Source organism: Coregonus clupeaformis, chromosome 7 (genome assembly GCF_020615455.1).
Source record: "Coregonus clupeaformis isolate EN_2021a chromosome 7, ASM2061545v1, whole genome shotgun sequence".
NCBI lineage: Eukaryota > Metazoa > Chordata > Actinopteri > Salmoniformes > Salmonidae > Coregonus > Coregonus clupeaformis.
In genome coordinates, this window is record NC_059198.1 from 30455130 (window position 1) to 30481845 (window position 26716).

Sequence of the window (26716 nt, forward strand, 5' to 3'; positions counted from 1 at the left end):
GTGAGAGGACAAGAGAAGAAAAAAAACCAGCATTACAACCAGTGGATTTTAGTCTGCGATTGTGGATGGACAGAGGTTAAAGAGCACAGCGTCACAGCTGTCTAACAGAGAGAGGATGGTAACTAAAGAACAGGACTCCCTAACAGGACATGACCACTGTGACCTGCCTAGCTGTGCTTACAGGTAACTGGCCCTGGCGACTGCAAGGTCGACCACACACATTTGGTCACAGAGGTCATAACCATGGTATCAGTCATCAACCGAGCTACAGCCTCAGGTCATGTCCAGCTGTATTAAATTATAATAACCCGTAACGTTCTAATGTTTGAACATTGTACATTTTTGAAAGTTGTACCATGTTTACACATTACATTTCAAATTTCCATCCCTCTTATATGAAGTGGTGTTAAACAGTAGGAACTCATTGGTTTGTTTAGACCACCCCTCAATCTATAAATGCCTAAAATCACATGAATAATGTTGATTGAAAGTTTGTTTACAAATACTTGAAATGTGCAAAGTGCAAACTAGGATTACAGTTGCTATGCTATAATGTGTACACACAATGCACCTACACTGTATCTGCCAATGTAAGTACCATTTACAGTGCCTTCGCAAAGTATTCAGACCCCTTGACCTTTTCCACATTTTGTTACGTTACAGCCTTATTCTAAAATTGATTAAATAAAAACAAATCCTCAGCAATCTACACACAATACCTCATAATGACAAAGCGAAAACAGGTTTTTAGAAATGTTTGCAAATTTATAAATAAATAAAAACATAAATACCTTATTTACACAAGTATTCAGACCCTTCGCTATGACACTCGAAATTGAGCTCAGGTTCGTCCTGTTTCCATTGATCATTCTTGAGATGTTTCTTGATTGGAGTCCACCCGTGGTAAATTCAATTGATTGGACATGATTTGGAAAGGCACACACCTGTCTATATAAGGTCTGATGCATGTCTGCGCAAAAACCAAGCCATGAGGTCGAAGGAATTGTCCGTAGAGGTCCGAGACAGGATTGTGTCGAGGCACAGATCTGGGGAAGGGTACCAAAACATTTCTGCAGCATTGAAGGTCCCCAAGAACACAGTGGCCTCCATCATTCTTAAATGGATGAAGTTTGGAACCACCAAGACTCTTCCTAGAGCTGGCCGTCCAGCCAAACTGAGAAATCTGGGGAGAAGAGCCTTGGTCAGGGAGTTGACCAAGAATCTGATGGTCAATCTGATAGAGCTCAAAAGTTATTCTGAGGAGATGGGAGAACATTCCAGAAGGACAACCATCTCTGCAGCACTCCACCAATCAAGCCTTTATGGTAGAGTGGCCAGACGGAAGCCACTCCTCAGTAAAATGCACATGACAGCCCGCTTGGAGTTTGCCAAAAGGCACCTAAAGAAACAAGATTCTCTGGTCTGATGAAACCAAGACTGAACTCTTTGGCCTGAATGCCAAACGTCATGTCTGGAGGAAACCTGGCACCATCCCTACAGTGAAGGATGGTGGTGGCAGCATCATGCTGTGGGGATGTTTTTCAGCGGCAGGGACTGGGAGACTAATCAGGATCGAGGGAAAGATGAACGGAGCAAAGTACAGAGAGATCCTTGATGAAAACCTGCTCCAGAGCGCTCAGGACCTCAGACTTGGGCAAATGTTCACCTTACAACAGGACAACAACCCTAAGCACACAGCCAAGACAATGCAGGAGTGGCTTCGGGACAAGTCTGAATGTCCTTGAGTGGCCCAGCCAGATTCCGGACTTGAATCCGATCAAACATCTCTGGAGAGAACTGAAAATAGCTATGCAGCAACGCTCCCCATCCAACCTGACAGAGCTTGAGAGGATCTGCAGAGAAGAATGGGAGAAACTCCCCAAATACAGGTGTGCCAAGCTTGTAGCGTAATATCCAATAAAACTCTATGCTGTAATCGCTGCCAAAGGTGCTTCAACAAAGTACTGAGTAAAGGGTCTGAATACTCATGTAAATGTTATATTTCATTTTTTTATAAATTAGCAAACATTTCTAACAACCTGTTTTTGCTTTGTCATTATGGGGTATTGTGTGTAGATTGATGAGAAAATTTGTTTTTATTAATTTTTTAATAAAGCTGTAACATAGCAAAATGTGAAAAAAAGTAATAGTGTCTGAATACTTTCCGAAGACACTGTAAATACATGGTTATAGTGCCACCACATATAAAGTGGGAAGTCAATTTCCTTGTTGATTTTTCCGATCTGTGTAAAGTGGCACTTGTTTCAACCCGTAACCTGCATCCTCTTACAATGTAATGGCAGTCAAGATAGGGCTTGTTATTGCCTTTGGAAAAATGATGGCTTCATTTATGATTACAAACATATTAAAATAACCTATTACATTTAATGATATTCTGTGTCTGAGCAACAATCTGTTTGCACTCAGGTGAAAAACCCATTGTGTGAATGTCCTATTTACTGAAAATTGTTTCCTTAAAAATCATTGAACATGTTTGACGAGGTGTGAAAGAAGGAGTCAGGCACAGGAGGTAAAATACCGAAGTCCAGAGTTTAATCCGTTTGCATAAATCAAACGCCCCAAGCGTCAAACTAAACTGTACAAGGGAAAACATCCACCTTGGCAAAAAATAACACAGTGAAATGTAGCTCAACCGAGCTACACGCTCTCACAACAAAAACAATCACTCACAAAGACAAGGGGAACAGAGGGAACACTTATACACATAGTAATTAGGGGAATGAGCACCAGGTGTGTGTGATTGACAAGACATGACAAGTGGAGTGATGAGAATGGGATCGGCAGTAGCTAGTACTCCGGTGACGATGAACGCCGAAGCCTGCCCGAACCAGGAGGGGGGGGGCAGCCTCGGCGGAAGTCGTGACAACATGTATATTAATATATTATTAAAAGATCCATGTTGTGTCACCACGATGGGATGGGAGACAGACAGAATGAAGTGTGATGTAAACAGAGAGGTCTACTTTCTTGGGGACCTGAATATTGACTGGTTTCCATCAAGCTGTCCGTCAAGAGGAAGCTTCTCACTGTAACCAGTGCCTGTAATCTGGTTCAGGTTATTGATCAACCTACCAGGGTGTTTACAAACATTACAGGGACAAGATCATCCACATCTATTGATCACATTTGTACTTATACTGTAGAACTTTGTTCTAAAGCTGTATTCGTACCCATTAGATGCAGTGATCACAATATAGTGGCTATATAGTATATACAAAAAAATATATATATCTTTTTTTTTAAATGTATGCACTGGATAAGAGCATCTGCTAAATGACTAAAATGTTTAAAAAATTCAAATGTATATCCAAAAGCTGGGCCTAAAATAGTGTATAAGAGATCTTACAAAAGATTTTGCTGTGACTTATGTAGATTATGTTAAAAATATTTGTTGGTCTGATGTGAATAATAAGGAGCATTCAGACTCTGCACTCTTCCAATTATTGATAAACATGCACCTGTTAAGAAACTGACTGTTAGAACTGTTAAGGCACAATGGATTGATGAGGAATGGTTGAAGGAGATGGGGCAAAAGGAGTGGCTAATAAGTCTGGCTGCACATCTGACTGGCTGACTTACTGCAAATTGAGAAATTATGTGACTAAACTCAACAAAAAGAAGAAGAAACTGTATTATGAAGCCAAGATCAGTGATATAAAGAATGATGAAAAAACATTGGAATACTTTAAAGGAAATTATGGCTTATTCATCACAAAACCATTTCATGTTGGGAATTATTTTCATGATTACTTCATTAGCAAAGTGGGCAAATTTAGGCAGGAAATGCCAACAATGAACAGTGAGACATCGTACTGATGCATAGAAAGTTTGAATTTTGCAAAGTTAGTGTGGGAGAGGTGGAAAAATTATTGTTATCGATCAATAATGACAAACCTCGTGAAATTGACAACATGGAAAGCTACTGAGGATGGTAGCTGACTCTATAGCCACTCCTATCTGTCATGTCATTAATCTGAGCCTAGAGGAAAGTATTTGTCCTCAGGCCTGGAGGGAAGCCAAAGTCATTCCGCTACCCAAGAGTGGTAAAGCGGCCTTTACTGGTTCTAACAGCACACCTGTCAGCTTGCTGCCAGCTCTTAGCAAACTGTTCGAAAAAAATGATGTTTGACCAAATACAATGCTATTTCTCTGTAAACAAATTAACAACAGACTTTCAGCATGCTTATAGAGAAGGGCCCTCAACATGTACAGCACTGACACAAATTACTGCTGATTGTTCAAAAGAAAATGATAATAAGAAGATTGTGGGAGCTGTACTGTTAGATTTCAGTGCAGCCTTTGATATTATTGAACATAACCTGTTGTTGGGAAAACTTATGTGTTATGGCTTTTCAACCTCTGCCATATCGTGGATTCAGAGCTATCTATCTAATAGAACTCAGAGGGTTTTCTTTAATGGAAGCTTCTCTAATGTCAAACATGTAAAGTGTGGTGTAACACAGGGCAGCTCTCTAGGCCCTCTACTCTTTTCTATTTTTACCAATTACCTGCCACTGGCATTAAACAAAGCATGTGTGTCCATGTACGCTGATGATTCAACCATATACACATTAGCAACCACAGCTAATGAAGTCACTGAAACCCTTAACAAAGAGCTGCAGTCTGTTTTGGAATGGGTGGCAAGTAATAAACTGGCCCTGCACATCTCTAAAACTAAGAGCATTGTATTTGGTACAAATCATTCCCTAAGTTCTAGACTTCAGCTGAATCTGGTAATAAATGGAGTGGCTCTTGAACAAGTTGAGGAGACTAAATTACTTGGTGTTACCTTAGATTGTAAACTGTCATGGTCAAAATATATAGATTAAATGGTTGTAAAGATGGGGAGAGGTCTGTCCGTAATAAAGAGATGCACTTATGTTTTGACACCACACTCCACAAAGCAAATCCTGCAGGCTCTAGTTTTATCTTATCTTGTTTATTGTCTAGTCATATGGTCAAGTGCTGCAAAGAAAGACCTAGTTAAGCTGCAGCTGGCCCAGAACAGAGCGGCACATCCTGCTCTTTATTGTAATCAGAGGGCTAATATTAATTATATGCATGCCAGTCTCTCTTGGCTAAGAGTTGAAGAAAGACTGCGTCACTTCTTGTTTTTCTAAGAAATATGAATGTGTTGGAAATTCCAAATTGTTTGCATAGTAAACTTGCACACAGCACTGACACACACACACTAACACTGCCAGACATGCCACCAGGGGTCTTTTCACAGTCCCCAGGTCCAGAACAAATTCAAGGAAATGTACAGTATTATACAGAGCCATGAGTTCATGGAACTCCCTTCCATCTTATAGAGCAAAAGTGAAAAGCAAATAAAGCAACACCTCATGGCACAATACTTGTGACCTACTTGCTGTGTGTATGTACTGACATATATGTGTAACTGATAGATGCACACACACACACTACATGTTAATGTTTTTTAAATGTATGTAAATTGTAAAGTATTTTGTCAGTAATGTATTTTTCGTTATGTGTCGGACCCCAGTAAGACCAGCTGTCGCCATTGGCGTCGGCTAATGGGGATCCTAATAAATCAAATGAAATAGATATTGAATAGATGTTTAACATGACTTGGAAAAGCGATCAGTTCCTTCTCCTACAGAACTCTAAATGTAACCCCAGCTGAATGGATTTCAATTGTCTGCTAAATAGATTATAGTGCATTGAGGTGTAACTGGACCTGTGTGGACAGAGAAAAGTATAGGTTTTCATTCACGTCTGAAACAGAGCCTTTCTAGTTGATTAGCATCAGGGCTTGAAGAGGGTGGGGATGTAGAGATTGCATTCGCTCTATAAAGTGTGTAATTGTCCAAAGCCTTGATGCTCTCTGTTTCCTCACATCTTCGTGTGGCAGTCCTCTGCTAACAGATTGTGTTACTGCCTTGTGTTAAACTGCTATGCCTTGGGTGGATGGCATTTTTACCTTGTAATTGGGAAGGAGGTGGACGGGTGTGTGTGTGTGTGTGTTTGTGTGTGTGTGTGTTTGTGTGTGTGTGTGTGAGTGTGTGTAGGTGTGTGTGTGCACACGTGTCTGTGCATGTGTGTGTAGAAGATCTATTAAAGGAGCTGTCGAAGCTCTTGATCCAATATTTTGACACGGTAGGCAACATCAGCGACCTTTTAGATACACCGCATCACAGAAGTCACCGTAAACATCACAAGCCGTGACTGGTCTCCGATTGATTATCCACACTACAAATACAGAAGCGGTTTTATGAGAATCACAAAGATAATCAGATGAATAGTTTAGTAAACTCGACCCTTGGCAACAGCAGTGACTAGGGTCTGCAATTCATAACGGACTCTTATGGTACTTCGATTAAGGAACAAATTTTGCTTCCGGGGTGGTTCCTCTTCAGACAGACAACTCTCCGAACAAATCACGAGGCAGACATGCCAGAACGTTGCGATTCGAAACCAAAGTTTACAGGCAAAACCTTTGCAGTGGTTTTAGTGAAGGTAGTTGATGCAAACTAGCCACTTGCAAAATGAACTCATTAAAAATAACCTCTGTGATCTCCATCTTGCTAGACACTATTTTGTGTCTGGGGGATGTGGCCAACAAGCGAAGAAGGCAGTGACGTAGGCAGTATCTCTATGACAAACTGACATTCTATTACGCACAGAAATGATGTGTTAAGCTGGAACATTGGACATATAGTGGGAGGCGACTGGGTTAGCTCTTTGTTGTATATAGATAATCTCAGCAATAACCATGCGTACATCTCAGGTCTCTGCCTCCCTTTAGGGTCTTTTCCATTTCCATTTTAGTCATTTAGCATACTCTTATCTAGAGCGATTTACAGCTAGGGTTAGTTTACCGTTTTCCCCTGTGATGTTTGTTCATTACTGCAATGCCTGAGCACAACAGATGATAGCAATGTCTTTGCATAAAGATGAAAGCATGATAAAATAGCCTATCTAATATTTCCAATTCATTGAAAATAAGCAGATGTGATATACACAGGAGAGGTGAGTCTGCGTGGCTGTCTATGGACCCGTAATCCTCCGCGAGTCACTGACGTACTAGCAACAACATCTGTGTTAACGTGCTAGCAACAACACGCTAGTGGAAAACATGCTTACAGGTAGCAGCAAACCTGAACCTGGGGATAAAGGGATTAACACCTCACACCGGCCTTCCATGATGACCATACCAACAACAAAACAGCAACAACAACAACCACCACAATAGGGATACAGCTGGGCAGGTAACCTTTAGTGACAGCTGCTGTACTACCAGGGAGGCAGCTGGGTCTGTCAGTCAGGTGAGCTGGGAGAGCGGGTGGAGAGAGGGAGAGAAATAGTGAATAAAAGAGGGAACGGTAGAGGGCGCGAGGTTGAGAGACGACAACAATTGAATGAGAGAGAGGGAATGAAAGAGAGAAACGTAGAGAGCAGCAGACTGTGATGAATAGGTAGGCAGATTTCTCTGATGGATAGGCTCTGTTTAGCTATAACACCATGTTGAAATAGTAATGGAGGCAAGTCATATCTGGGCTAGGTACCCTTACGGAAAAACCACATGAATTTCACGTAATCACGTGTTTCAGATGTGATCTCATGATCACATGTAATCTTATATGAAGTTAATGTGATAACGTGACAACATGTAAAAGCAACATGAACACAAAACTGCACATGTGAAAACATGATATCATGTGAAATAAATGTGACAATAAATGCTTTTCACATGTAAAATTGCAAATCTGATTTTCACATGTAAAAATTCTTCACTTGTGAAAATGCAATTCAACATGTGAGAGTCAGATTTTCACATGTGAATGTTTCTTACATTTGGAACTGGGCAAATTTGATTTTAACATGTGTTTTCCACATGTGAAAATCCAATTCCACATGTGAGAGTTCGATTTTCACATGTGAAGATGTTTCAAATGTGTAACTTCATGTGAAATATCATCACATGTGAAGTGTTCCAAAACCATGGTTTCGCATGTGAAATAAAATTGTACATAGGCAAAACATGGACATTTCACATGTGAAATCTCACATTAAATTATGTGGTTTTTCCATAAGGGGTATGGATGGATGTTTAAATAGATGGAGTAAGACAGGAGAGGTAGAGGTAGAGAAAGAGAAAAGAACACAGAGGTGTCTGTCTGATTCAAAGAGTCATAAGGGGAGAGGACTTTTCAACAACAAAAAAATCTCCCCACAGATTTAAAACTTCAGTGAAGACATCCAATCCTCACTATGTAAATGAGAGAGGTAGAGACGCTGGAGGGATTTGAAAACCCAGCACAACCCCAAACACGATTCTGATAAACTAAAACTGAGATAAAACGCAAAGTTGTGGAGCTGCAGGCAGTTTAAAACGAATTAGAGCATGTCAGATCGGAGGAGGCAATCAGGCAGCCCTCGTACGGCTGATAACATTACTCCGGGCTGAGGTAGAAAAAATGTGTTACTTATTAATCAAACAAAGGGGACTCTAATTTGTCTTGCACAAGTTGTACAACTACAGGCAGCAATGCATCATGGGCTGTCAAATAAAAGCCCTAGTGATTGGCTTAGAGAAAATCATCCCCTTCTTTTCATGGAGGGGGGTCAAATTTCACTTTCTTTTTTGGAAGAGCACAGCGGGATGTAACATTTACTTTAACCAGTAAACTGAATATAGAAAAAAATTGGACTGTAAAATAAAGTGTAGTTGGCTAAATTGTCTAATATAATTGTCCCAATCCAATTTCCATCCTAATCATTTAGCCACAATGGAGAGTGGTGGAAGTATGAAAACAAGCATTTCGCTAACCCTGCAATAACATCTGCTAAATATGTGTATGTGACCAATACAATTTGATTTGATTTGGTTTGTATAGTTCTGACTCATACAAATCCAATGTCCAGAGTTTGATTCAAGTTGCAACATGATAATAATAACAACATTGTCACACCCTGGCTATGGGACTCTAGTTGTTGAGCCAGGGTGTGTTTGTTCTATGTGGTGTGTTTCTATGTTGGGGGTTCTAGTTCGTCTATTTCTATGTTTTGCCTGAGTGACTCCCAATCAGAGGCAACGAGTGTCAGCTGTTGGCTGGTTGTCTCTGATTGGGAGCCATATTTAAACTGTATGTTTTCCCTTTGTGTTTGTGGGTTTTTGTTCCGTGTTGGTCGTTGTTACCAAGGACGTTACGAGTCGTTTATTGTTTTGTCTCGTGCTTTAATTAAATAAAGTAACATGTTCGTTCATCACGCTGCGCATTGGTCTACTTCTCTCCCTGACGATCGTGACAGAAAAACCCACCATACCAGGACCAAGCAGCGTGTCCAGGAGCAGGCAGCCTGGACATGGGAGGAGATATTGGACGGGAAAGGGTCCTGGACCTGGGAGGAGATCCTGGCCGGGATGGATCGCCGGCCATGGAGTGAGACAGTTGAGAGGCGACGGAGAGAGGAGCAACGGCGTAAGCAGTGTCAGCGTCGGACGGTCGAGAGGCAACCCCAAAACATTTTTAGGGGGGGGCACACGGCAGGGGCGACTGGGCAGCAGGAGGCTGCCACAGGGCGATTAGGTGAGGAGGCCACCAGGTTAAGGGGGCTACTGGCCCAGAGGGAGCAGGAGTTAGTGTTGCAGAGGATGGAGCTATTGGAGGCGATAAGGGAAAGGGTGAGAAATGAGGCACGGCGAGAGGAACTCGGTAGGCAGCTGAGGGAGCGGAGGGTTATGATGAAACCCAGTCCCGCTCCTCACACCAAGCAAGTGGTGTGCGTCACCAGTCCGGTCCGGCCCGTTCCTGCTTCCCGCACTAAGTGTACGGTGCACGTCGCCAGCCCAGCCCGGCCTGTTCCTGTCCCTCGCACCAAGCCTACGGTGTGCGTCGCCAGCCCGGCCCGGCCTGTTCCTGCCCCTCGCACCAAGCCTACGGTGTGCGTCGCCGGCCCGGCCCGGCCCGTTCCTGCTTCCCGCACTAAGTGTACGGTGCGCGTCGCCAGCCCGGCCCGGCCTGTCCCTGCTCCACGCACCAAGCCTACGGTGTGCGTCGCCAGCCCAGCCCGGCCTGTCCCTGCTCCACGCACCAAGCCTACGGTGTGCGTCGCCAGCCCAGCCCGGCCTGTCCCTGCTCCACGCACCAAGCCTACGGTGTGCGTCGCCAGCCCAGTCCGGCCTGTCCCTGCTCCACGCACCAAGCCTACGGTGTGCGTCGCCAGCCCAGCCCGGCCTGTCCCTGCTCCACGCACCAAGCCTACGGTGTGCGTCGCCAGCCCAGCCCGGCCTGTCCCTGCTCCACGCACCAAGCCTACGGTGTGCGTCGCCAGCCCAGCCCGGCCTGTCCCTGCTCCACGCACCAGGCCTACGGTGTGCGTCGCCAGCCCAGCCCGGCCTGTCCCTGCTCCACGCACCAAGCCTACGGTGCGCGTCGCCAGCCCGGCCCGGCCCGGCCTGTTCCTGCCACTCGCACCAAGTCTACGGTGCGCGTCGCCAGCCCGGCCCGGCCTGTTCCTGCCACTCGCACCAAGCCAGGGGTGCGAGTCGTCAGCCTGGTCCAGCCCGTTCCTGCTACTCGCACCAAGCCAGGGGTGCGAGTCGTCAGCCTGGTCCAGCCCGTTCCTGCCACTCGCACCAAGGCAGGGGTGCGAGTCGTCAGTCCGGTGAGGCCCGTTCCGGCTCCACGCACCAAGCCAGGGGTGCGCATCGTCAGCCCGGTCCGGCCCGTCGCTGCTCCACGCACCAAGCCAGGGGTGCGAAGTCGTCAGTCCGGTGAGGCCCGTTCGGCTCCACGCACCAAGCCGGGGTGCGCATCGTCAGCCCGGTCCGGCCCGTTGCTGCTCCACGCACCAAGCCAGGGGTGCGAGTCGTCAGTCCGGTGAGGCCCGTTCGGCCCACGCACCAAGCCAGGGGTGCGTATCGTCAGCCCGGTCCGGCCCGTTGCTGCTCCACGCACCAAGCCAGGGGTACGCATCGTCAGCCAGGTCCGGTCCTTTCCTGCCTCACGCACCAAGCCAGGGGTGCGCGTCGTCTGTCCGGCACAACCCGTGCCTGGGTCACCGGTGCCTAACCAGGTACCGGTCAACGGCTCCACTACGGAGTTGAAGCTAACCGCTCCTGCTACGTCCAGTCCAGCTCCAGCCAGCGGGGCCAGACCGGACCAGGGGCGCTATGGGGGGTTTGTTGGAGGGTGGTGGGCAAGCCCGGAGCCAGAACCGCCGCCGAGGAGGTATGCCCACCCAGCCCTCCCCTGTTTTGCTCTTTTTGAGGCGCGGTCGCAGTCCGCGCCTTTAGGGGGGGGTACTGTCACACCCTGGCTATGGGACTCTAGTTGTTGAGCCAGGGTGTGTTTGTTCTATGTGGTGTGTTTCTATGTTGGGGGTTCTAGTTCGTCTATTTCTATGTTTTGCCTGAGTGACTCCCAATCAGAGGCAACAAGTGTCAGCTGTTGGCTGGTTGTCTCTGATTGGGAGCCATATTTAAACTGTATGTTTTCCCTTTGTGTTTGTGGGTTTTTGTTCCGTGTTGGTCGTTGTTACCAAGGACGTTACGAGTCGTTTATTGTTTTGTCTCGTGCTTTAATTAAATAAAGTAACATGTTCGTTCATCACGCTGCGCATTGGTCTACTTCTCTCCCTGATGATCGTGACAAACATGACAACATGACAACATGATAACATGATAATCCATTCATTTGTCGTTATTCTCTTTAGAAAATAAAGAAAAATGTAACAAAACGGATTCTGTTCGAAAAATGGAAATGAAAGTCTCTAAATTCAAAATAAAGTAACACACATTGCAAGCCTGGTATTACCAATAGTTTTTACACATACCTTCAGACCCGGAAGGTTGATTAATGTCTAAGTTGTTGCTGTGCATAAGTGCTGCCCTTTGTCAGTTGAGTAACAAAACTAGCCCTAGACACGTTTTCTCTGTATCTGAATGAATGCAGCTCTTTTGTGTTACACACCGTAACTCATATATTTTGCAAAAGCATCAAAAAGTGACACAAAAACTGATACCAGGCTATACACACGTACACTTTGGGACCACATGAACACTTCTACTGTACTCACCGCCGGTGACATTGCTGGGCGTGAGGGTCAGATTCCACAGTACCAACGTACGTGCTGAAACACGAGAGGAAAATCATATATTAATGCACCACTAAAATATACAGGAAATTCATTAATAAAACCATATTCCATTTACAATTCATTTATAGTCCTATTCAGGTTCGACATGAAGATGGATACGTGTCAGATCAATGGCGACAACAAAGAAAGACAAACAAAGAGACTCATAATGTCATAAAAGTCTTGGAATTATCTTCTTTGTATTCTGTCACCCATTACCTTTAAAACTTGTTTCCAGTCAACATAGACAATTAGGCACGCAAGACGCAACACTGCTGAAATAATTTAAACAATCTGACAAGGTGGAACACAAAAGAGACAAAATAGGAATCATCTTTAATTAATATCTGTAGTAAACATGATGCTTGCCACTGTAACCAACCATTCCTTACGCCCTATCCCCCCATCCCTCACCCATCCCTCTCACATTTTCAGCACTTAATTTCATGCTATACATAATATATACATGGAAATATTCCCTTTCTCTCCGGCGTATGCTTTGATGTACAATTGCATTATTCAAATAGTGCAGGGTACATGGCACCCATGGAGCATGTTTCGTTTGAGCTGGGGCCGCATTGCATCTCGTCATGAAGGAAACCTAGCACTCATGACTGTCAAATAGTTCCTTCCAAACATAATTTCATGCCCGTCTACCTTCTCTTTTCCTCTCACTGAACTTAGATCAAAGGACAATTGGACAGAGGACGCTATCTATGTAAATAAAACTGTGCCCACGCTCCACAAACAATATCATAACATCCTCCCCTAACAGGGCACAGGCTCTGGACATGGCTTGTGACAGTCCGTCCTTTATATAAATAGTTATAATTAGAGAGGCTGCACCCTATTCCCTACATAGTGCACTACCTTTGACCAGAACCCTATGGGTCATGGTCAAAACTAGTGCACTACATAGGGTGCCATTTGGGACTTAGACAATCATTCCAGAGAGATTGCAAGCCCTTAGTGATCCTATGCCCTTGGTTCAGGGAGCTTTCAGGTTCAGTGAGCCCCTGCATGGGTCGATAATATGTCAAAGGACCAGGCCAATGAGATAACATGCCCTGCAACCTATTCAAGCTCAGAGCCAATACAGTACAAACTGATCCCTGTGATCTCTCGGATACCTAGAAAACCCATAGAGATCCACAGTATTGAATTTGCTTTTCCATCTCAATAAACAATCATTTCAAAGTACTGTATGTATTCAATGGGCAATCTAATAGATCACCAATCACCCAAGACCAAGCCCCATCTCATTATGTTCTTCTGTACAGTAGCAGAGGTCAATGCCCTCTATTCTACCATACGGGGTCAGTGCGGCTGACTGAACACAACTGAAGAGAGGTCAGAGTCAGAGTTGTCCTCCAGCTAGTCACCCTACTGTAGCTCTCAGAGTGTACCCTTCACACTGGTCTCAAATTATTTCAAGAATTCAAATATCACACATCTACTAGAGACAGGTGCCACTCCTCAGTGCACTGGTGGTACTGTTGCCTCTAAACCAGCTACCATAACAATAGCCAACGGCATACCATCCTGCATTCCACTGCTGGCTTGCCTCTGAAGCTAAGCAGGGTTGGTCCTGGTCAGTCTCTGGATGGGAAACCAGATGCTGCTAGAAGTGGTGTTGGAGGGCCAGTAGAAGGCACTCTTTCCTCTGGTCTAATATAAAATATCCCAGGACAGTGATTGGGGACATTGCCCTGTGTAGGGTTCTGTCTTTTGGAAGGGATGTTAAGCAGGTGTCCAGACTCTCTGTGGTCATTAAAGACTAATTATTGTAAGAGTAGGGGTGTTAACCCCAGTGTCCTGGCTAAATTCCCAATCTGGCCGTCATACCATCATGGCCACCTAATCATCCCCAGCTTGTAACTATTCCCCAGGTTGTTGCTGTGAATGTGTTCTCAGTAAATTTTCCTGGTTATAAAAAAACATATCCAGCCGTACATCTCACCTAAATGCTGTGCTCACACCCCAGGAATTATTCCACACATTCATTCATGTGAGCAAGTCAACCCACACACGTTCCAGTGATTCATGTCACCGCTGACTGGCGTAATGCAATTTGACACGTTTATTGCTCAATTACTAAACCATGACTCAAACCGCTGATGTTAGAAAACAGTTGCAATCACCTTTTTACACCATTTCAAGTAAAATCAAGCTTTTTGTTCTCAATTACTGGCTTACTGTGATGATTGATGGATAGGCAGGCTAGGCAGTACCCCCCTCTCTCTCTCTCTCTCTCTCTCTCTCTCTCTCTCTCTCTCTCTCTCTCTCTCTCTCTCTCTCTCTCTCTCTCTCTCTCTCTCTCTCTCTCTCTCTCTCTCTCTCTCTCTCTCTCTCTCTCTCTCTCTCTCTCTCTCTCTCTCTCTCTCTCTCTCTCTCTCTCTCTCTCTCTCTCTCTCTCTCTCTCTCTCTCTCTCTCTCTCTCCCCCACACACTGAAAGCTATTAGTAACTGTGTGATGAGTACAGGATAAGCTTTGTAGATAAGAGATCTACCCAGGCAAATCTGGGATAAATACAAATAGGCTAGAATGTAGGAATTACTTATGGTAGTCATTTCGGAAAGTTTTTAAGGGGAATGTTCACTACTACAACCAATTCAACAACAACTTGTTGGTGTAATAGCATTGATAAATCATGGTTGTGGTGGCATCTTGGCCTTCAGAGGCCCATTAAGGGGAGACAGACATTGATTCATGAAATCTGAGATGAGATGTTAATCACTGTTTGATCCGCATACTTTCCCTAAACTTCCCTCTGTTTAATAGGCACACATATCAGAGATGGATGGAGCCAGAGAGAGAGAGGGAGCGAGAGAGAATGAGACAGAATAGGAGAGAGAGGGAGAGAGAGAGGGAGAGAGAGAGGGCGATAGAGAGAGAAAGAAAGAAAGAGAGAGAAAGAAAGAGAGCAAGGGAGAGTCAAGTGTTGATTAAATGAGGAAATACAGTACTCTCTTGACATGTGGAAGGGAGTAAACATCCTCTACTGCAGAAAGCAGGATATATGGTGAGCATTGGTGGGAAGGAAAATCAAATCCATAGGAAAACATGCTCTGAATTTTGAGAATGAAATGACAAAGCCTATAGAATAAACAACCACCTATACAATTATGGGGGTTGTTAATATCTTACTGGATGTATTAAGTTTACACAGCAGCAAGTAATAATGTGAGGGGGCCGCTGTACATAGCCCCATTGAAGTTTTCTGTTGAATAGTCACCATGGAAACAGCACAACTGCATAACCCCCGCCCACAAGTTTGATATGTCAATGTCTATTGACGCCAGCCAGCCATCGCCCTTGATTGCGCTGACTTCTAAACAGCAGTTCTTAGAACAGTTTATTGAAGTGGGTTGAGACGATTGTGTTAAACAAAGTCGATGATTTCTCTCTGCGTTAATAGCTTGTCTATTAGACATCCTGAGTGTTCTTTCTCAGCACTGCAACAACTTTAATTATAAGCCACTACCACCATGTACAGTGGGGAGAACAAGTATTTGATACACTGCCGATTTTGCAGGTTTTCCTACTTACAAAGCATGTAGAGGTCTGTAATTTTTATCATAGGTACACTTCAACTGTGAGAGACGGAATCTAAAACAAAAATCCAGAAAATCACATTGTATGAATTTTAAGTAATTAATTTGCATTTTATTGCATGACATAAGTATTTGATCACCTACCAACCAGTAAGAATTCCAGCTCTCACAGACCTGTTAGTTTTTCTTTAAGAAGCCCTCCTGTTCTCCACTCATTACCTGTATTAACTGCACCTGTTTGAACTCGTTACCTGTATAAAAGACACCTGTCCACACACTCAATCAAACAGACTCCAACCTCTCCACAATGGCCAAGACCAGAGAGCTGTGTAAGGACATCAGGGATAAAATTGTAGACCTGCACAAGGCTGGGATGGGCTACAGGACAATAGGCAAGCAGCTTGGTGAGAAGGCAACAACTGTTGGCGCAATTATTAGAAAATGGAAGAAGTTCAAGATGACGGTCAATCACCCTCGGTCTGGGGCTCCATGCAAGATCTCACCTCGTGGGGCATCAATGATCAAGAGGAAGGTGAGGGATCAGCCCAGAACTACACGGCAGGACCTGGTCAATGACCTGAAGAGAGCTGAGACCACAGTCTCAAAGAAAACCATTAGTAACACACTACGCCGTCATGGATTAAAATCCTGCAGCGCATGCAAGGTCCCCCTGCTCAAGGCAGCGCATGTCCAGGCCCGTCTGAAGTTTGCCAATGACCATCTGGATGATCCAGAGGAGGAATGGGAGAAGGTCATGTGGTCTGATGAGACAGAAATATAGCTTTTTGGTCTAAACTCCACTCGCCGTGTTTGGAGGAAGAAGAAGGATGAGTACAACCCCAAGAACACCATCCCAACCGTGAAGCATGGAGGTGGAAACATCATTCTTTGGGGATGCTTTTCTGCAAAGGGGACAGGACGACTGCACCGTATTAAGGGGAGGATGGATGGGGCTATGTATCGCAAGATTTTGGCCAACAACCTCCTTCCCTCAGTAAGAGCATTGAAAATGGGTCGTGGCTGGGTCTTCCAGCATGACAACGACCCGAAACACACAGCCAGGGCAACTAAGGAGTGGCTCCGTAAGAAGCATCTCAAGGTCCTGGAGTGGCCTAGCCAGTCTCCAGACCTGAACCCAATAGAACATCTTTGGAGGGAGCTGAAAGTCTGTATTGCCCAGCGACAGCCCCCGAAACCTGAAGGATCTGGAGAAGGTCTGTATGGAGGAGTGGGCCAAAATCCCTGCTGCAGTGTGTGCAAACCTGGTCAAGACCTACAGGAAACATATGATCTCTGTAATTGCAAACAAAGGTTTCTGTACCAAATATTAAGTTCTGCTTTTCTGATGTATCAAATACTTATGTCATGCAATAAAATGCAAATTAATTACTTAAAAATCATACAATGTGATTTTCTGGATTTTTGTTTTAGATTCCGTCTCGCACAGTTGAAGTGTACCTATGATAAAAATTACAGACCTCTACATGCTTTGTAAGTAGGAAAACCTGCAAAATCGGCAGTGTATCAAATACTTGTTCTCCCCACTGTACATCTCCTTTCTCTTCTCATAATAATTTGCCACAGTATCTCCTCTTTCTAGGTCAAAGGGGTGCGCATAAAGCCTATGGATCAAAAGGATATGCATTATTCTTGCTTTTTACTAAGCCGCTTAATTGCAACCAAGTAGTGGCTAATGTGCGTCTCAACCTCTGATATCCCTTCAAAAGCACTTATGGCTAATTAAGGAGCTGTGCACTGTGTGTGTATGTGTGTGTGTGTGTGTGTGTGCACGCGTGACTGCATGCGTGTGGGTGTTACTGAACCATCGCTCGCTGGCCCAACTGCCATGAAGAGTTAATTGCACACAAGCTTATTTGATCCTTAAAGGAAGAATAAAATTGCTTAATGCCTTAGTAGAAAATGGCTTCAACCCAATTAGCAGGATTATTCAAGGGAGACAACATCAATACTGCAGCTTCACAGCGTTTTTGCACAGACACACTATATTTCAGCATCAAGGTAAACTGCTGAACTGGCTATAACCTAAAGTTAAGGTAGCAGAGGAATACCTTCAGCAAAAATAAATAATTCAAATACTGAGCTATATTGTATGCAAAACAAATGAGAAATTATATTATTTTATACTAATACAAGTGCTCAGAGAAAGAGATTTTGTTTAACAAGTAATAAAAAAAATGTATAACCCCAAGCACACATCAAAATCCACAAAGAAATTGTTAATTGGCCAAAAAATCAACATTTTGCAATGGCCATCTCAGTCTCCGGACTTGAAACCCATTGAAAACCTGTGGTTTGAATTGTAGAGGGCAGTCCATAAACTCAGACGAAGGATACCAAGGATTTAGAAGGATTCTGTAGGGAGGAATGGTCTAAGCTCCCTCCCAATGTGTTCTCCAACTCATAAATCAGCTCAGTGCCGTTATCTTCGCAAGGAGAGGTATTGAAAGGTATTGACAGGGGTGTCAATAATTTTGACCTCTACGTTTTTGAGAAAAGAAAAATATGACTTGTTAAACAAAATATCTTTCTCTGAGCAATTGTATTAGTATAATATAATTACCCCATTTTTTGGAACAAACAATGTAACTCAATATTTGAATTATTTATTTCATACAGACATTTTTGTTAATCTTTTCAAGGGTGTCAATAATTTCAGAACCTCACTGTATTTGCATAGTTTATCTGCAAAGCTTTAGTCTCGTCAGAGACGGGCAGTACTTTTGTTACATGTATTTGAAATACATATTTTAATTACTTCTGAGTATTTTGTATTTTATATTACACTGGGCTGAACTACACTCCAATGTATTTTGTATCAAGATACTTTTGAAAGCTGTAATTTGTATTATTTCTTTATAGCAGTTCATACTTTTGTTGTCCCCTTTCACCCCACATTGGTATCAAAAGTCTGATGGCACTATGGTGTGATAAGAGCATCTACTAAATGAACTAAATGTAAATGTGTATGTAAAAAATGACAATTGCATAGCATGCTGAGTATTACCCTAATGAGCTCTGCCCCAAAACAAGGCCAATGACAATACCCAGTGTGCTTTGCAGTTGTTAATTTTCACATACTGTCTACCGTTACATTTTGGTCATTTAGCAGACACTCTTATCCAGAGTGACAGTGCATTCAACTAAGGTGGATAAACAACAACATGTCACAGTCATAGTAAGTAAGAAGTTTCTGTAACCGTTACTGAGAATGTTGCTGCTGTTCGGCCGGCTACTTGCAAAGGTATTTTTGTATTTTAAACCACCTATATGTATTTTAATTAAATACAACACCTTTCAAAAGTATGTTATATTTTATTTTGATACATTGGTCTTTAGGGTATTTTAGAGTTGTATTTTGTCATTGTAATTTGTAATTTATGCCCATCCCCGAGTTTCATTTTCTCCTTTCATGTGGAAGTTGAAAAGAGAAGGAAGAAATAGCTCAAAACAAGATGGCTGACAGAGGTGGGCAGGGCAGACTATCTTCCCGTTCGTTGTGTGTCATCTCAGAACTTTTTCATTGTTGATTTCCCAAGAGTGCTCTAGGAGAAGGTGGTGACCTCATGACATGAGAATGACAGTTGAAGAAAGAAAACGTTCAAGTTTTTTCTGTGGAAACTCTAAATCCAGCAATATTTCGGACCTTTTCCTCTGAAAGAGACACAAAATAACCTATCCTCTGTGCTGGCTGACAATTTCATATAAAAATGTATGTGTAGAGAAAATATATTTGGCATCCTTTCTCAGTAACCATCTTTTAACTGAATGGGTAAAAGGGAATCAAAGAAGTGATAGAGATAAAGATTCACATTGAATCCCATTTTAAACACTATCATGGTGAGTGGGAGATATGGATGATTTCATCATTGATATGACTAGTGTGCTTGACATGATTTCCTGGATGCTTTTCACCTTTCATGGCCCTATGTGTAGCCAACTATACACCTGTCTGAAGGTTTGTGCTACAGGTCAAACTATTGTTGCATTACAGGTCAAATGAGTCTCGAATCTTGTCAGTCAAACCCTCATAGCACGCTATAAAGATGGGCCTATGAAGTGTGCTCAATATCCTGACATCTCTTCCCCATGCAGTCTCTGATAACTTCGAGATAATCCCTCATCATAGATCTTATCAGATCTGAGCTCCACCAAATCATGTCCTCAAACACACTGCGTTCACACATACAGCACAGAGCAACTGCTCCACATAATCCTTTTGAGTGGACTTTGAAGTGAAAGTGAGGGGTGGGAAGGCTAATCCTTATGGAAAAGAGACCGCAATCATCACAGACTACTCCTAGATCAATACTGAGGGTAACACGGTGCAACTCTAAGTCCCATCACCATCACATATGATTAGACAGTCTTGATAAAGTGCTTATGCAAAAAGATCCCACAGCCTATGGAAATCTCCTGCCCACACCTTTGTAATGTAGTCAAGCCAACTTCAGACAATGCCTGTGTCCGAAATGGCACCCTATTCCTTTTATAGTGCACTACTTTTGACCCTATTCCTTATATAATGTAATGCACAACCTTTGACCAGAGCTCTATGGTCACATCCAATGTCTTTTTATAACTGAAGGGTGAACTGCGATTTGTGATGGGCCAATTGAACCATCTGGGCACAATAAGAATGGCACTACTGACAAAGGTAAGCAGGTAGCTTAGTGGGTAAGAGCGTTGTGCCAGTAACCGAAAGGTCGCTGGTTCTAATCCCTGAGCCGAATAGGTGAAAAATCTGTCGATGTGCCCTTAAGCAAGGCACTTAACCCTAATTGCTCATGTAAGTTGCTCTGGATAAGAGCGTCTGCTAAGTGACTGAAATGTAAGAATACATCTCACAACAACTACTTCTATCTGAGTTTATGGGGGGGGACTTTCATCTCGGAGTGTCTATCTCAAGTGCTCTCTGACCAAAGCTTCTGTATACTGTATAGCTCTCTCTATATATTTATCTGGTTGAAAATGGCCTATCACAGACTACACTTAAATTTACTATCATGTTTGTCACATGGAAAAAGTTAAGAATGTGTGATGGTACCACAGCACTCTCTAGGTTTATGTAGTTTAACAAAAAAGCAAAATAAACAATGCTTGTTCATTCACCATCATGCATGCTTCTCAATGAGTAGAACATTCCTGCAAAAAAACGCTTAAAAGATCGCATCGATATTAGTCAGAAACATTGATTCTAGTGTAAAAATGTACTACAAAGTGTAAATAGCATAATTATGGTCATAAAGTCAGTATCTTCCAAAACAGAGATTTAGCGAGATTTATGGAAGGTGTTATGTTCCTAGATCTAGTAGATATTTGAAGGTTGGGTTTTGATTTCGATCATGCCCACTTGCCCATTTACACGGGATGGTAACGCCTAGGGAGAATTGTCATGCTCGGCGAAACAGCTACGCTGATTGCGCTCTATACAATAATATGACAGAACCTACAGACAGTGAGACAGACCTGCCCACATTACGGAGTGCATCATTTACATTTACATTTTAGTCATTTAGCAGACGCTCTTATCCAGAGCGACTTACAGTTAGTGAGTGCATACATTTTTTTATTGTTTTTATTTTTTCATACTGGCCCCCCGTGGGAATCGAACCCACAACCCTGGCGTTGCAAACGCCATGCTCTACCAACTGAGCTACATCCCTGCTGGCCATACCCTCCCCTACCCTGGACGACGCTGGGCCAATTGTGCGCCGCCCCATGGGTCTCCCAGTCACGGCCAGCTACGACAGAGCCTGGATTCAAACCAGGATCTCTAGTGGCACAGCTAGCACTGCGATGCAGTGCCTTAGACCACTGCGCCACTCGGGAGGCATCAGACTTGTTTACATAAGACAACACGTCGCCAAGCTTATGTTGAAAGAACACTTGACCCTAAACTTATTGAGTGGCAACTTGCTGATGTGTTTGATAGTGATCACTCGAGTCTGCCACTGTTTTGGGCAAAATTTCAAAATCGAGACAATGCGCACATGCATCCCAACTGCCACTATTCAATATTCAAAAATTCAAAACCCATTTGCGAGCATCCTGTGTCACACCGCAACCTGTCTTTTAACATGATTCTCTATGAATCACTGCCAGACAGACACACACTCTGCTAATAGATAGTGACAAAGTTGTAAAAACCAAACGGCACCGAAGCACTTTGCCACTCGCCAGTGACTTGATAAGCTTTTACTTGAAAAGCTGATTTAGCTAACTTGGCCTCCCTGTTCAAATTGCCTGCTATCTACTAGCTAGCTTTATTGACAACCACAGAGATGGAACTAGCTAATGATTTTGGGCACTGATAAACAGTGTGTAGCTTGTGCTTTATTTATGATAGTTTGACAGCTTCCTGAAGTTGTAGACATGTTCTCAGAAATCAGTCTCGAGCGTAGTAGCTGCTGACTCGATACTGCAGTGCACTTCTAGTTTTCATGCAAAAAAATGTATTTGAGAAATACTGCACCAAACACCTTAGCAAGACGTCAAATTGCACAACTAAGACCTCCTTGGCAAAAACGTTGAAGTTAATTACAGATTTCTTGATTTATCTTAATATTTTGAGGGAAAAAATTTGCTACCGTGACTCAATAGGGACAGACAACAATAACTGCCAGGGTACGATATAGTGAACATAACACACCCACATTGAACCACACCTCCAAGACCTAAATCTTATTTTTCTTAATGGCAGCAGAAAAACACGTGGAATCAGTGCGTTCAGCCCCCCTTTAAAATAATAATAATTTTGAAAGCTTTGTGTCATCATAGGTGATTGGGACTACAAAATGCACATGGACTTCTATTGGGAACACATTCTTGCCCAATTGCATTGCTGTTTGCCACTGATGCTGTGGAATTACCAATAATGACTGTTGTTGCCTATGTACAGTATTCCATCAGTGCCTATTCAGTGATTTAAAAAACTCAGAATGATTCAACTCCCTATTTAACATGATAGACCATCAAATATGTTCCTCCACCATATTCCCCGCCCACATAGAAAACTGTCCTTAGCCGATTGGAGGAATGCCTCACCAGTGAGATTGGTGGACAGCAGGAGCAGTGTATCACAGGTCAGGTCAGCCGTTGTCCCGGAGATCACCACAGCACAGATGGTCAACACCTGAACAGGAAAAGAGAAATAAATAAAGAGAAAAAACAAGTCTAGTCAGTCTGTGTCTGGAACTGGGGTAAAACCCATTGTTATCTAAAAGACAGATGACATAAGTTTAGTACTGATGTGAATTTCACTGTCGACTTGAGACGAGGGAAACATAGGAAGACACTGAATCTAGTGTCTAGCGTCAGTCAGCCTATCTCCCACACAAAAAGTCTGAAAATATCCCCAAGTTCCCAATAGTGCACTCTATGCTGTTAAAAAAATACAAAAAGTATGTTAATGTATCAAATTCATTGACTATCAGACATACTCCCAGTCTCAGCATCATAAAATACTGCATTCATTTTATATGTTGGTTTTATGCACACATTTTACATTTGTGGCATGAATTGTTCATGTTATTTATATAAATGATTTCCCTATAGGGTTCCCTGATGTACAATATAATGAACAACCTGCAGACTTATAACTTTCAGGACTTGTTCCATTGAACCTGAAGTACAAACATTGTCAATTATGCACGCATATTGTATTAACTTGTAATGTAGGCTATTGCACCCTTTCCCTTCTGAATACCCTGGCTATTTACATACCTAGGGAAACATATGTAGTAGATACATAAATATCCCTATAGGCCAGGAATCATCAGCTAGATTCAGCCGCAGGCCGATTTGTTCTTGAGCGAATGGTCTGGGGGCCGGAACATAATTACAAATAATATGTAGACTGCAGATTGTCCGCAAGAAGCCCAAACAGATATAATATTTGACTAAAACATAATAATTTTCAACCTTGCTTACATTTGTAAACAATCACATATACAGGTAACTGCCAAAATAATGGAAACCCGAGTAAACGAGGGTTACAAAGCATATTGAAAGCATGGTTCTTGAGTTAATTAAGCAGTTAACATCCCATTATGCTTAGGGTCATGTATACAAATGCTGGGCAGGCCATTATTTTGGCTACCATGGCTATGGGAAAACAATAGGATGACAATGGCCCCATCCACAGGGCACGTGTGGTCACTAAGTTCCCAAGATGGCGTAGCAGTGCGGTCGTGTTCTCTGTGTGTGTCCGTGTAAATAGCCAGTTTTTTGTATTTTTTACAATATTCAGAAATGTCCATCCCCAACTACAACATTTTCCGTCTAGATAGAACTGCCAAAGGGGGTGGAGTTGCAATCTACTATAGAGATAGCCTGCAGAGCTCTATCATACTATCCAGGTCTATGCCCAAACAGTTTTTTATTTTTTATTTTTTTTATTTCACCTTTATTTAACCAGGTAAGCCAGTTGAGAACAGGTTCTCATTTACAACTGCGACCTGGCCAAGATAAAGCAAAGTAGTGCAATAAAAACAACACAGAGTTACATATGGGGTAAAGAAAAAAACATAAAGTCAGAAAATACAACAGAAAATATATATACAGTGTGTGCAAATGTAGCAAGTTATGGAGGTAAGGCAATAAATGGGCTATAGTGCAGAATAATTACAATAGTATTAACACTGGAATGCTAGATGTGCAAGAGATTATGTGCAAATAGAGATACTGGGGTGCAAAAGAGCAAATTAAATAACAATATAGGGATGAGGTAGTTGGGTGGGCTAATTTCAGATGGGCTGTGTACAGGTGCAGTGATCGGTAAGGTGCTCTGACAACTGATGCTTAAAGTTATTGGGGGAGATAAGAGTCTCCAGCTTCAGAGATTTTTGCAATTCGTTCCAGTCATTGGCAGCAGAGAACTGGAAGGAATGGCGGCCAAAGGAGGTGTTGGCTTTGGGAATGACCAGTGAGATATACCTGCTGGAGCGCAGACTACGGGTGGGTGCTGCTATGGTGACCAATGAGCTAAGATAGGGCGGGGATTTGCCTAGCAGTGATTTATAGATGGCCTGGAGCCAGTGGGTTTGACGACGAACATGTAGTGAGGACCAGCCAACAAGAGCGTACAGGTCACAGTGGTGGGTAGTGTATGGGGCTTTGGAGACAAAACGGATGGCACTGTGATAGACTACATCCAATTTGCTGAGTAGAGTGTTGGAGGCTATTTTGTAAATGACATCGCCGAAGTCAAGGATCGGTAGGATAGTCAGTTTTACGAGGGCATGTTTGGCAGCATGAGTGAAGGAGGCTTTGTTGCGAAATAGGAAGCCGATTCTATATTTAACTTTGGATTGGAGATTCTTAATGTGAGTCTGGAAGTTGAGTTTACAGTCTAACCAGACACCTAGATATTTGTAGTTGTCCACATACTCTAGGTCAGACCCGTCGAGAGTGGTGATTCTAGTCGGGTGGGCGGGTGCTAGCAGCGTTCGATTGAAAAGCATGCATTTAGTTTTACTAGTGTTTAAGAGCAGTTGAAGGCTACTGAAGGATTGTTGTATGGCATTGAAGCTCGTTTGGAGGTTTGTTAACACAGTGTCCAATGAAGGGCCAGATGTATACAAAATGGTGTCGTCTGCGTAGAGGTGGATCTGAGAGTCACCAGCAGCAAGAGCGACATCATTGATATACACGGAGAAAAGTGTCGGCCCAAGAATTGAACCCTGTGGCACCCCCATAGAGACTGCCATAGGTCCAGACAACAGGCCCTCCGATTTGACACACTGAACTCTATCTGAGAAGTAGTTGGTGAACCAGGCGAGGCAGTCATTTGAGAAACCAAGGCTATTTAGTTCGAGCTCCTACTTCTAAAAATCCACCTTTCCAGAAATAAGTCTCTCACTGTTGCCACTTGCTACAGACCCCCCTCAGCCCCCAGCTGTGCCCTGGATACCATATGTGAATTGATTGCCCCCCATCTATCCTCAGAGTTCATATTGCTTGGTGACCTAAACTGGGATATGCTTAACACCCCGGCCATCCTACAATCCAAACTAGATGCCCTCAATCTCACACAAATTATCAAGGAACCTACCAGGTACAACCCTAAATCCGTAAACATGGGCACCCTTATAGATATCATCCTGACTAACTTACCCTCTAAATACACCTCCGCTGTCTTCAACCAGGATCTCAGCGATCACTGCCTTATTGCCTGCGTCCGTAACAGGTCCGCGGTCAAACGACCACCCCTCATCACTGTCAAACGCTCCCTAAAACACTTTAGCAAGCAGGCCTTCCTAATTGACCTGGCCAGGTATCCTGGATGGATATCGATCTCATTCCATCAGTAGAGGATGCCTGGTTGTTCTTTAAAAGTGCTTTCCTCTCAATCTTAAATAAGCATGCCCCATTCAAACAATTCAGAACTAACAACAGATATAGCCACTGGTTCTCCTCAGACTTGACTGCCATTGACCAGCACAAAAACATCCTGTGGCGTACTGCATTAGCATCAAATAGCCCCCGCGATATGCAACTTTTCAGGGAACTTAGGAACCAATATACACAAGCAGTTAGGAAAGCAAAGGCTAGCTTTTTCAAACATAAATTTGCATCCTGTAGCACTAACTCCAAAAGGTTTTGGGACACTGTAAAGTCCATGGAGAATAGGAGCACCTCCTCCCAGCTGCCCACTGCACTGAGGCTAAGAAACACTATAACCACCGATAAATCTACAATAATCGAGAATTTCAACAAGCATTTTGCTACTGCTGGCCATGCTTTCCACCTGGCTACCACTACCCCGGTCACCAGCTCTGCACCCTCCGCTGCAACTTGCCCATGCCCCCCCTGCTTCTCCTTCACACAAATTCAGACAGCTGATGTTCTGAAAGAGCTGCAAAATTTGGACCCCTACAAATCATCTGGGCTAGACAATCTGGACCCTTTCTTTCTAAAATTAGCAGCCGAAATTGTCGCAACCCCTATTACTAGCCTGTTCAACCTCTCTTTCGTAACGTCTGAGATCCCCAGAGATTGGAAAGCTGCCGCGGTC

General features: G+C 43.4%; 1 protein-coding gene across 2 annotated transcripts in view; it reads right to left on the reverse strand.

Moving 5' to 3' along the window:
* The window catches only part of LOC121569718 (corticotropin-releasing factor receptor 1-like), a 152816-nt gene that overhangs the window by 89910 nt on the left and 36190 nt on the right, over nt 1-26716 (reverse strand). For both annotated transcript variants that reach the window (XR_006001378.1, XM_041880867.2), the window contains exons 2-3: nt 22747-22834; nt 12067-12120 (exon numbers count right to left, since the gene is read on the reverse strand). Coding sequence is in view for 1 of the 2 variants with exons in the window: in XM_041880867.2 (XP_041736801.1) it covers nt 12067-12120; nt 22747-22834 (142 nt within the window). In the remaining variant the exon portion in view is untranslated. The remainder of the gene's footprint in view (nt 1-12066; nt 12121-22746; nt 22835-26716) is intronic.